The sequence below is a fragment of the Nannobrachium achirus genome (assembly GCF_963921795.1).
Source record: "Nannobrachium achirus genome assembly, chromosome: 13".
NCBI classification, from domain to species: Eukaryota; Metazoa; Chordata; class Actinopteri; order Myctophiformes; family Myctophidae; genus Nannobrachium; species Nannobrachium achirus.
Window position 1 is genome coordinate 54,762,264 of NC_137833.1, and position 11,501 is coordinate 54,773,764.

The 11,501-nt window shown below is 43.0% G+C and overlaps 2 protein-coding genes across 2 annotated transcripts; one reads left to right on the forward strand and one right to left on the reverse strand.

Annotated features, from left to right (window-relative positions):
- Positions 1 to 1,543: 1,543 nt before the first annotated feature.
- LOC308297448 (microfibril-associated glycoprotein 4-like) lies at positions 1,544 to 2,275 on the forward strand (the record flags this gene model as incomplete). The annotated part of the gene is made up of 1 exon (XM_080740854.1): positions 1,544 to 2,275. The coding sequence occupies one exon, from the start codon at positions 1,544 to 1,546 to the stop codon at positions 2,273 to 2,275; it is 732 nt and encodes a 243-aa protein (XP_080596980.1).
- Positions 2,276 to 6,235: 3,960 nt separating this feature from the next.
- LOC308297449 (caspase-3-like) lies at positions 6,236 to 11,501 on the reverse strand (the record flags this gene model as incomplete). Its single annotated transcript, XM_080740855.1, has 5 exons — positions 6,236 to 6,513; positions 8,719 to 8,851; positions 9,720 to 9,895; positions 10,693 to 10,826; positions 11,425 to 11,501. The coding sequence occupies 5 exons, from the start codon at positions 11,499 to 11,501 to the stop codon at positions 6,236 to 6,238; spliced, it is 798 nt and encodes a 265-aa protein (XP_080596981.1).

Consider the following 11,501-nt stretch of genomic DNA (forward strand, 5'->3'; position numbering starts at 1 on the left):
CATATTTAGCCAATTGTACGCATGCCCCCAACCACTGAAATAAGAATCTCGAAAACAATAGAAAGAAGTAAATGAAATAATTTTAACACTAATCTTTTCTATTCTTTAATTACAATCTAAAATATGAACCCTTGTTGTAAAAAACTAAAGTTGTCATTTAAGAGCACCCTTCTTCTACAAATGCCTTCCAAATCAGTATGCCTAGTTCTCAAACCTTTTGAGATGAGAAGCGTGAATAGACCTTGTGATGAATGAACAAGTCTGGTGTCTCGGTGTGTCCATCAGAGCTAATCTCCAGCCGGCCATACAGGATAGCCAGGACTCTAGATCAGTGTTTCTCAAACTTTCAAATTTCAAGGTCCCCCCGACATTGTACACATGTACACCGTCACAGTTGTACACTGTCAGAGTTACAGACTTGTTTGGGTCAATTTAGCCTGGGTGCCAGCCCGTTCGCTCCGTTCCGCGATTTGTTTCGTCTGAGAGACAAAACAATTGGACGGCACAGAGCAATAAGTGCAGCTCTATTTTGGACCAATTGTAATTTCACTAAAAGCAAACCATTGGACAATAATCCAAATGAGTGAGTGCTGGTGTTTGCACAATTTGGGGAATGCATTGTTGGGGTATAGGTATATTTGGCATATTTGTTTGTGTGTGTGTGTGTGTGTGTGTGTGTGTGTGTGTGTGTGTGTGTGTGTGTGTGTGTGTGTGTGTGTGTGTGTGTGTGCGTGCGTGCGTGCGTGTGTGCGTGCGTGTGCGTGTGCGTGTGTGTGTGTCATTTGAGGGACAGAAGTACAGTTTTTTTGGGACAATGTGGGACGGGCAGGCGTGGGGGTTAATAGCAACTTGAGCTACTTAGGTTGCTAATAAATGCTTTGAGGTCACTTAATACTGCCTATCGTTTTGTTAGTAACCTGCTTGTTGCCTAGGGGATATTTCTCTTGTTATTATAACAGGCTTAAAAACATCTTGCAGGACAAGAGACTATGAGAGAGATTTACAATGGAAAGCCAACTATTAGGAGGATATCCTAGCCCATAATGTATTCACGTGCTGCTAGAGCAGTGCTGTGTCCAGTGTGGTCCAGTCTAGCTTGGTCACCTATCAACACCTGCACATTGATTATTACTGGAGCCTGCCAGTCACAATGTGGGACAGGGCCTTCCTGCCCTGGCATTCGGCCTTTGTGTGCTAAAAAAAAAAAAAAAAACAACAAAGGCCAAGTGGCATTGCCCCTAAAAGGACGACATTTTTAGGCCTGGTCACACGCAAAGGGGTGTGCGTGTCCGTTTGCGTGCGCAAGTGTGCATGCGTGTGTAGGCCTACTTACTGTTTGTAACTGAAATATATTGGCAGCCACAATGGTCAGACCGGTCTGCTGGCAGAATACCTTTACCTATCATACCATCTCTTTGGAGTCAATACGTCAGAATTCGTAACTATAAAAGGGTGTTCTCTACTAACACAGACTGCATTGAACCTTCTACTGGAGCGGAGTACGGTATACACTCAACACACCTTTGATCTGAACAACAACAACATGCCATTCATAGACTTCAAGATACTTGTTGTTGCAGTCCTGTTGCTGGCTGTAACAGTCCACCCTGCTCCTCGTTCTGATCTCGACCTGGTTCTGGACTGTGATGAAATCTACGAAAGGGCTGTCTCCGCAGAGAGTGGCGTGTACACCATCTACCCCATTAATTCACCTGTCAAGGTCTACTGTGACATGCACACCGATGGAGGGAAGTGGACGGTCATCCTGAGCAGAATGGACGGCAGTGTGAACTTTTACAGACCCTGGGCTCAGTACAAGGCTGGGTTTGGAGACGCGTCGAGCGAGTACTGGCTGGGCCTGGAGAACATGCACCTCCTTACCAAGAACAAAACGTATCACCTGAGGGTGGACATGGAGGACTTTGAGGGAAACGCAGTCTTTGCCTTTTACTCTACTTTCTCCGTGGGTCCTGAGGCTGAGGGCTACAAGTTGCAGGTTGCCGGCTTCAAGAATGGAGGAGCAGGAGACTCACTGACCTATCACAATGGAATGAAATTCTCAACCTTTGACAAAGATCAGGACAAGTGGGGCTATCCCTGTGCATATTGGTACGCCGGTGCATTTTGGTACAAGAACTGTCACGATGCTCATCCCACTGGTGTTTACCTTTGGGGAGGAGCTAGACATGGTGGAATGGGTGTACTCTGGAACAGGTGGAAGGGTGATAGATACTCCCTAAAGACAATGGCGATGAAGATCAGACGTGCTCCTTAAACATGTTAACACGCGCTACATCAGGATTTGGAAACCTTTTTGACACCAAGTGCCATTTTTTTATTGACAGTCATTGTGCGATCAACATTCCATTATATTATACATAATACTGTACATAATTGTTTTCTTCTTCTTTCGAAATCTTTTCTTTCACAACAGACTTAGTTGTGACAGACAAGTTTTTTATTTTCTTGATAGTCATGTGCCATGTCAACAATCCATTATTCATTACACATTACTTGTACTGTAGTTTTTGTCTTCTTCTTTTGAAATATTTTCTTTCACAACGGGATGTAATGATCATCCGACTCAGTTTCAGAGCAATAACCCACCTATCTACTCTACCAGACTCTCTCCCCAGTCAGGGTTAGCAGTTTGAATGAATATAGAATTGTGTGCAGAATGAGGGGACTTAATTTAACAGACTACACTTTTTTTGAATATTTAATTAAAAGAAGAAAAAAAAATCTCTCTTAATATGCCAGCGATAACCCACTCCTGTGCTACATGTTTGAAATGCAAAGCCACGGTGTGTAAAATAAATGATGCAATATTTCTCTTTTTCATGGTTTGAATTTGTTTTTTTCCCTTTCCGGGTATCTTAACACCTTCTAAGCCTGGCCGTACTCCCTCGGACTTCCTACTGGGTCCCATCAGCCACGCCGTCTATTCCCGGACTTTTGATATAAATTATAATTAAAAAAAAAAAAACATCGGAAATTCTTCTCTGTGTCTTTTTGGAGCGATCTGAAAGGGTTAATATGCTCTGACAGTCATTTTCTGGTGCTGGGTGTGATACTCCTAATATCCAGCAGGCCACGCCGTTGACTCACATTCTGGATGGATGGCTGGCCAGGAGGAGCCTCATCCTCTCCCCAGTGTTGAAACTCAGCAAGAAGCTCAAACAAGATGGCTGGTCTTTGTCTCTGTTCGTGGATCGCGGTTTCAATCACGTTCGGGCGCCGCTTCTCTATCGCTCCTTTCCCTGCTTCGCCGCACGTAAACGAATGGAATTGATCTCCCCTCCGCCTCGCCAAAGTAAGATCGCCGACCTCTGCAGGATGAATATGTACGCTGTGTCGAGCACTCCAGTACGTGTTGTTATCATGTGGGCTTTGTTTTTTTAAAACATGTTTGTAAATAAATGGCTTATTTCTTCGGCGCTACCTCTGTTCAGAGGGTTCTGCCGCGGCTTGCAACGTGTTAATGTTTAATCATAAACTCAGACAATACATTTACTCAAGTGTGTTACATATTAGTCAGGGGCTCTTGTGGGTATTTGTAGAGGAATGAAAAGTGTGTTATTTTCCCAAGCTGTTGGAAACATATTGTTTGACTGTCACATTCGTATGAATAAAGAAATATGAGTTGTACTTTCATTCAACGCTATAGATATTACTGAAACAATGCAGCTAATAGTGTTTTAAGAGGTTTGTCATGGAGAAGATACAGAAATATTGTTTGTGAAATGTTTCTTGCAGGGGTGTAATGTAACTAACAAGTACTGCACTTAAGTACGGTGGTGTAAAGTAACTAAGTACATTTTCTCAAGTAGGCCATAGCTCTGAAAGTAACCACATCTCTGGGAGGAGAGTTCCCCCCAGTGGCCATACATAACACTGCTTCTTATGTCAGGGTGCAAGAGTTAATAGAACTTATCAATGTAATCAATTGTAAACAACTATTAATAAGAAATAATGTAATACAATTATCTATTAATAATTGATTGCTATTTTGGGCATAAAATGAAATATAAAATGTTTAAAAAACGACACTAAAACGTGTCACTGATATCTTCACTATGTTGATACAAGTTGTTAATTGTTTGGATTAAGTGTATTTTTTTAAATAAAAAAGAACACGCTTCTCGATTATTTTAATGAGAAAAAGTAATCGATAGAATAATCACCGGTAGGATGACAGATAATTGCAGCACCAATTTGCTAAGCATCTGCATAAAGTGTAAACCAGTGCTTTTCAAACTAATTTAAATGTCATTAAAAAACAGAACATCATAAGAATCTACACTGGCTCTGAAGTGGGTATGAACCCTAACCCTCACAAAGGGAGTCAGGAGGAGACCAGTAATAAGAGGTCGTTCTTCGCCAGGTGATCTTAATTAGGTCAGCCTTGTTTCCTTCTCCCCGCTGATGGGCGGCTTTGGGGATCCGCTCTGGAGCCATTCATAGCATGTGTCCATTAGGTTCCATTGGTAGACTCTCAGTCAGTTAATGGAGAATTCCGGACTACCCATTTTCTTACCTTAATCTGATAGGTGATAATATCCCAGAACGAGTGGTAACACCGCTACCGCTCTCGATCGGAGCTACGGTGGACCAGAAATAACTGGGATATTATAACATAAGAAAACAGGTATTCCGGAATTCTCATTTAATGGGAGTCCTTTAAAAGTCTAAAAACATATTACTGGACTCCTAAAGTGCCATAGTGTCATATTAAATCGGTGTCAAATGTATTCTGAAGAAAACCTGGAGACTGGAATTCAGTAATTGGGGATTATGATGAAAATAAGAACAATACAAAGTCATGTAGCAAGACAACACAATCTAACACTTTCCACTGGCAGGACAAGTCTTTGCCACAGACACAAATCTGTCTGTGTATACGGACATATTGATGACCCCTAGGACCAACAGGGATGGCAAATTTCTATCAAATTGGGATATGTGGACTAATGAATATGAAACTGGGGGTCCTGCTTGCTCAGGGTGGGGGCCTCAGACCTGTGAGGTATCCGCTCGGGTTCTCTCGAGGGGGTACCTCACGGGTACAGGTTCTGCTCGGGTTCTCTCTCTCCTCCCCCCCACCCCCCCACCCCCCCCTCACCTTACCTCCCCCCACCCCTCCCCTTCCCCTCCCCCCTACACACGCATGCGCATGCAGCGCCTGTGTGTGTGTAGGCGTTCGTTCGTTGCTTCGTTCGTTCGTTGCTTCATTCGTTCTTGCGCATACGCATGCAGGACCTGTGTATGTGTGTGCGTGTGCCCCTTGTCTCTCCTTCCCTCCCCCCCTTTCCCTTGTCTCTCCCTTGTCTCTCCCTCTCTCCTCTCTCTCTCCCATGGCTCTTTAGCCTTTGTAAAGTGTCTTGAGATAACTTGTTATGATTTGACACTTTAATAAAATTGAATTGAATTGAATTGAAGTCTTAGACTACAGTCGAAGCCAAACTAGTTGGTGTTATGACCTGGCTCATGGGCCATAACAAAAAGGAAGACACACGGCTTAGTTTAAAAGTGTATAGGCTACAATGACACCTTTATTTACAACACAACTTGACTCAAGCATAACAAAGAATGGAACAACGTGTGTGAGTCTGTAGAATCAGTAATGTGAGTGAGTGGATGTGTGGTAAATCTAGTGTGGGGTGAAAAGGTGCAAAAGCCCAAACGCTGCTGCTCTCATGGAAGGAGAGAGAGAACTAGGCTACACGAACCTCTCTGGACCTTTCTTTGGGCGATTAGGGCTTGCAGCCACACGAAGCTGGTGATTTCGGCTGCTAAACCGGATCTTTTTGAAACCGGATAAACAATTGGAGATTTACACAAATATCTGATTCCCAGTGGATCCATGTACTGTAGGCATGGATCTTTTTAGACCTAGATATTTTTGTCGTGTGCACCTAGATATTTTTCTATGCGGATATATGAAAATATGAGTTTAGAAAAAGATCCAGATTAGTGTAGCCTTGGTCTAAGGCCTAGGCCAGACGGAGCTGGATATTTCATATATCCTGTTTTTTCAGATATCCACATATTATTATTATATCTTCTTATTTATCCGGTTTCAAAAATATCTAGTTTAGAATAGAATATCCAGCTTTGTGTGGCTGCAAGCCCCAACCGCACAAAGAAGCCTTAATTAGTATCATCAGTAACACCTAAGAAGGAAGTCGAAAGACACCCGAAACTAGAACAAAATGGCGTATATGCATATACCCAATTACAGCACCTGTGGAAAGACTACAGTAGGCCAGACTACAGGGGCCGGGACAGTGGGGAAGTAGAGCTCTTTGGTCAGCATCGACACGATTGAGGGGATCTGCTTCTTCCTGTTGTATCCCGGCTGCGTGCTGTTCGATTCAAAGTCCAGCGCCACCTTCCCGTTGACCCTGGTCAACATCTGCATCAGCGGCAGGACCGCGCCGTGGTCGTTTAACGTCGTGCACAGCGCCTGCATGAACCAGGATCCAGAGTAGAAGTTCCTCCATGACAGGTATCCTGGAGAATGACGACACGCAGCAGTGATTAAGCTTTCTCATGTCAACGACCCCCCCCCCACCCTGCATCATTAGACCACACACCCCCATTTTATACAATGTTAAAGGGATATTTCACTTTCAAAAAGACTTTTGGTAATTTTATCGTCTAATCAGGCTTTTATGAACACCCTGAACAGTTTTTTTGCTTCATTCAATATTTAGATATTTGATGTAAATGTTACCAGGCCCTCTCCCCACACACACCCATTGTAACTTCAAACTTAATTTTATCCATGATAGATTCATTAAAAACACCCATTATTTTTTCTGGTGACTCATACTACCCTCCTAATGTGAGCAGGCCGTGTTTTTTCGATATTTTTTTTCATTTATTTTAATTATTATTTTTTGTATTTCATTTTTTCCATTTTCCCAAATAATTATTAAAAAGAAATGAAAAGAAAGACGCAGCCTGCTCACATATTCACCAGAAAAAATAATGGGTGTTTTTAATGAATCTATCATGGTTAAAATGAAGTTTGAAGTTACAATGGGTGTGTATGTGGAGAAAAGCCTATAAGGTGTTTCCCTGTTGAAAGTGGAATATCCCTTTAAGTGGTCACATGGGTGGACCATGTGCATTTTCAGGGCATGTTGATTTTAATGATCAATTAATTGAATGTGTTGCCCAGAGCCTTGTATTCAGAGAGAGTCGCGCCACTCCAGTTCACTTCATGGGGCCAGGTCTTCTAAATACACATCTATTGGCGAATAGTGACGAAGCTCGAACCGGAAGTTTACAGAATGCATTGGAGTCTATGATGGTAAAGTGACATTTAGAGTTACATGAACCACGTGACCGGCGCCGTTTCTGACCCCGCATTGGCAGAACTCGCTATCCAAGGCTCTGGTGTTGCCGCTTGTATCAATGGACGCAACAGCAGTGTCACAATGAATACTCACTTCTCAAAGTTTTAAAGCAAAAACACCTTGACGTTTTGTTTTGATTTGTTATTGTATTTATTTTTTAGTGCCGTTGCTATGAGCAACACACTATTGTACTCCGTCTGATTATATAGTTTTATATTACTGTTATGTTATCATTCAAATCTGTGTGTTCTAACAATTACTTGCCCACTTGCTTGTAAAAATCTAACTAAAATGTTTGTAATTGTCATCTATATTGAGGTATTTTGTCAAAAGAATATAGTGATATTTGTTTTTGTCCATATGTCCCATACCAAGCCTAGCCCACTACGCAGTTACACATCGCCCGTCATGTGTTTCCTGGAGGGAAACAGTGCTGTAAACTAAAGTAACTACAGTATGTACATTTACTTATACTGTACTTAAAGGAGGACTTCACTGCTTTTCAACCTGTCTTCATATAATAGGTCCTCACTAATGTTCATGATAAAATAGCACTTTTCTTTTCTAATCAGTCACGGGTGTGACATCACCAGTGACATCACCAGTGACATCATTAATGGGGAATCGAAGCTAATAGAAACTGCAGGCTTTCTATTCCTGAAAAGTTGCAATGTTAAAGTGGAAGCCATTGTTCTCACAATAATACAAATCTAAATATTTCTTTCAAAAATATTGTTTAAAAAAAAAAAATCTGTCAAACGATGATGTCACTGGTGACCCGCCCACAGCTCTCCTAAGAGACACAGACTGAGTAGAAAAAAATTGTGCTATTTTATCATGAACTTTAGTGAGGACCTATTATATGAAGACAGGTTGAAAAGTGGTGAAGTCCTCCTTTAAGTTCATTGTTGAGGTATTTGTATTTGTACTTTACTTGAGTATTTCCAATACTTTAACTTCTAGTCCACAACATCTCAGGCTGCACTCAGACTGGAACGCACAAGTTGAGTGAGAGTTGTGTGGGGGAGGCGGGGGGCAGAGACAGCACAATGCATTGCGGATGGAAGTCGAGTGGTTTGAAGTCTAGTGCGAGTCGTGAGCAAGTTGGACGCAACCACACAACACCACACGACTCGCACTCGACTTCAAACCACTCGACTTCCATCTGGAATGCATTGTGCTGTGTCTGCCCCCCGCCTCCCCCCCACGAAACGCACTCGTTTTTGTGCCTTTAGGTCTGTAGCCGGCCTCAGAGGCAAATATTGTACTTTTACTCCACTACATTTATTTGGAAGGACCCGTTCGTTGGGTCATGACAAACAAAGTTGATTGGTTGGTTGATTGATTGAGTTACCTGGCGCTGTGGAGTAAGCATATAGGAAGTCCGCCTCCACGGGAAGCCTGCAGTCTTCTGACTGGACACTCCGACTGTCTGTCTCGTCGCTGTCCGTCTCAACGCCGTCGTCCAGATCCGTGCCCCGACATGCCTGGTGAAGCACAGAGCAGCTGGTTACATAACACAGCATAACTAGGGTGACCATATCGTCGTTGTCGCGTGGAAACCTTGTATGTCCAAAACCGTTTGTTTTTATCATTTAAAAAAAATGAACTAAACTAGTGAAAACAGCAGATCTACAAGCACACAACGCCTCGCACCGCGAGGCGTTGTGTGCTTGTAGATCTGCTGTTTTCACTACTTTTGTGCAACGGCCTTGTATGATGAAGCAGGGCTTTATTTCGCGAAAAAACGTACACATTTGAAACTTGGAGATACGAGGTTTCTGCCCGACAGTGACGATATTCAGGCCCTGAAGAATTCTGCTGCTGTTAGTTGTTTTGAGCAGGGTTCTCACAGTCATGAAATTCCTGGAAATATTTTGAAATCAGAAAAATATTTTTCCAGCACTGGAATAGTTTTGGAATTGATCAGGGGTCCTGAAAGGTCCTGGAAAAAATAGCTATGCATTGTCTTTGGTTATTGATTTTGTCAATACCTCTGAAATGACAAATTAAACATTGGCCAAATTGTCTCATATTAGAGGCGGAAATTGTGAAAATAGCAGATCTACCAGCTCACAATGCCTCGCGTTGCGAGGCGTTGTGAGCATGTAGATCGTCTATTTTCACAATAAAACCGTGTTATACAAAATTCCTCTACTCTTAGTGCTCGTCAGGGTGCCGGGGTCCCCAGTTCAAATATGATTATTTCGGGGTCACGGTCTGAAAAGGTTGAGAACCACTGGCATACACTACCTGTCTTTTTGGGAATGCTCACATAGGTTTTGGAAATTAATTGGTAAAGATGTGTGCATGGGAACCCTGTTTGAGCGTCCTGCTCCCGGGTGTGTGACTGACCTGTATGAAGAAGAGTTTGGGTTTCCCCAGCAGACTCCTACAGAGGTCTCCTCTGAACATCCCCGTCAGCGCTTTCAGTTCTACGTGCTCGTCTGTTCCATAGATCTTCCCCTCGTCTCCATGGCTCAACATCACGCACACAAACGACGCACAGTGACTGTGGTCTTCCTGGGATACTGTAGGGGGGAGGAATGGAGGACAGACAAGAGACATTGTTTACAGGTAGACGTGTGTGTGTATCCACCACAGACCTCTCCTTCCCAGGTTAGCCCCACAAACTGTATTATAGAGACAACAACATGCCTAGTAAATGAGTAGCCTAAATGGTAATAACAACAATAATAATATTATTATAAATACCCTTGTATAGTAGTTCTCTCATCTGCGACGCCTCCTGATCGGTAACCATTTTGATCGTGTAGCCGAGCCGAGTGAAGGTCTCGGCCGCAGCCGCAGCGTCCGCGTCTGTGCCGTCACGACGCGACAAACCTGTGAACAAAAATACAAATAGCCATGATGTCACCCATCGGTTTGTGGATTCTGTTGGTAAAGCCTCGATGTTAAAGAGGTGGTGCCATAGTTTGTACTTTTACTATTGAGTTTGCATTACTCTAGACCAGTATTTCTCAAACTTTATGAACCCGTCAGGGTTCATTTGGTTCCATTTGTACGCTGTTAAAAGTTACAGACTTGTATGGGTCAATTTAGACCCCCATAAAGGAACCCACAGAGTCCCTGAAATCCACTTTGAGAACCACTGCTCTAGACGCCCAGTTGTGGTTATAATATGCAAATATGTCTTCCCTGTGTATTTTTGGTTTCTTTCTGAATTTAATTACATCCTAAGACGTTGTGTGCTTGTAGATTGGCTATTTTCACAAGTTTGGTTCATTTTTAAAATGATGAATACAAAATGGACGGGTTTGGACATACAAGGTTTCCACCCGCCAACGCCGACATGGTGCAGCCCTACCTTTGAAGTTCTTGTTGTTGATGATGAGGCAGGTGCCCATGCTGGGGTAGTCCATGTTGTAGCGGTAGGGGTCAGAGGTCCCAGGGCCAACTCCATTCACTCTCTTGACTGTGGGCTTGGCTTTCTGAGGTTGCCTGTAGGGAGGGGACGATAATCGTTATTATCGTTTATCGTGATAAAAAACACTCACAATAATCGTATTGTGAAGGTTTTAATCGTGAAATTATCCTCCGTCATGGACTGGGATCAATTCACCTTTTATTTGCCGAGCTGCTAAACCGACCTGGTTTAGTCGGTTTAAGTCTCTACCAAATATCTTTGCCAAACAATAGCCGATCTACAAGCTTACAGTGCAACGCATTATATTTTGATTATTGCGATAATATTGTAAATCATTGCAATTTCTTTGGTCACAATAATCATTACATTTTCATATTGTCCCATCCCTAGTTGCCTGCGCGCGCACACACACACACACACACACACACACACACACACACACACACACACACACACACACACACACACACACACACACACACACACACACACACACACACACACACACCATCAACAACAAAGCAAGGGTGTGTGTGTGTGTGTGTGTGTGTGTGTGTGTGTGTGTATGTGTGTGTGTGTGTGTGTGTGTGTGTGTGTGTGTGTGTGTGTGTGTGTGTGTGTGTGTGTGTGTGTGTGTGTGTGTGTGTGAGATGAGTATAGCAGCCTACAAACCTTGTTGAGAAAAATCGCATCCCAAAGGCGTCGACATCATCAGCATTGTTCCCAGTATCTGCTTCACAGTCCGACAT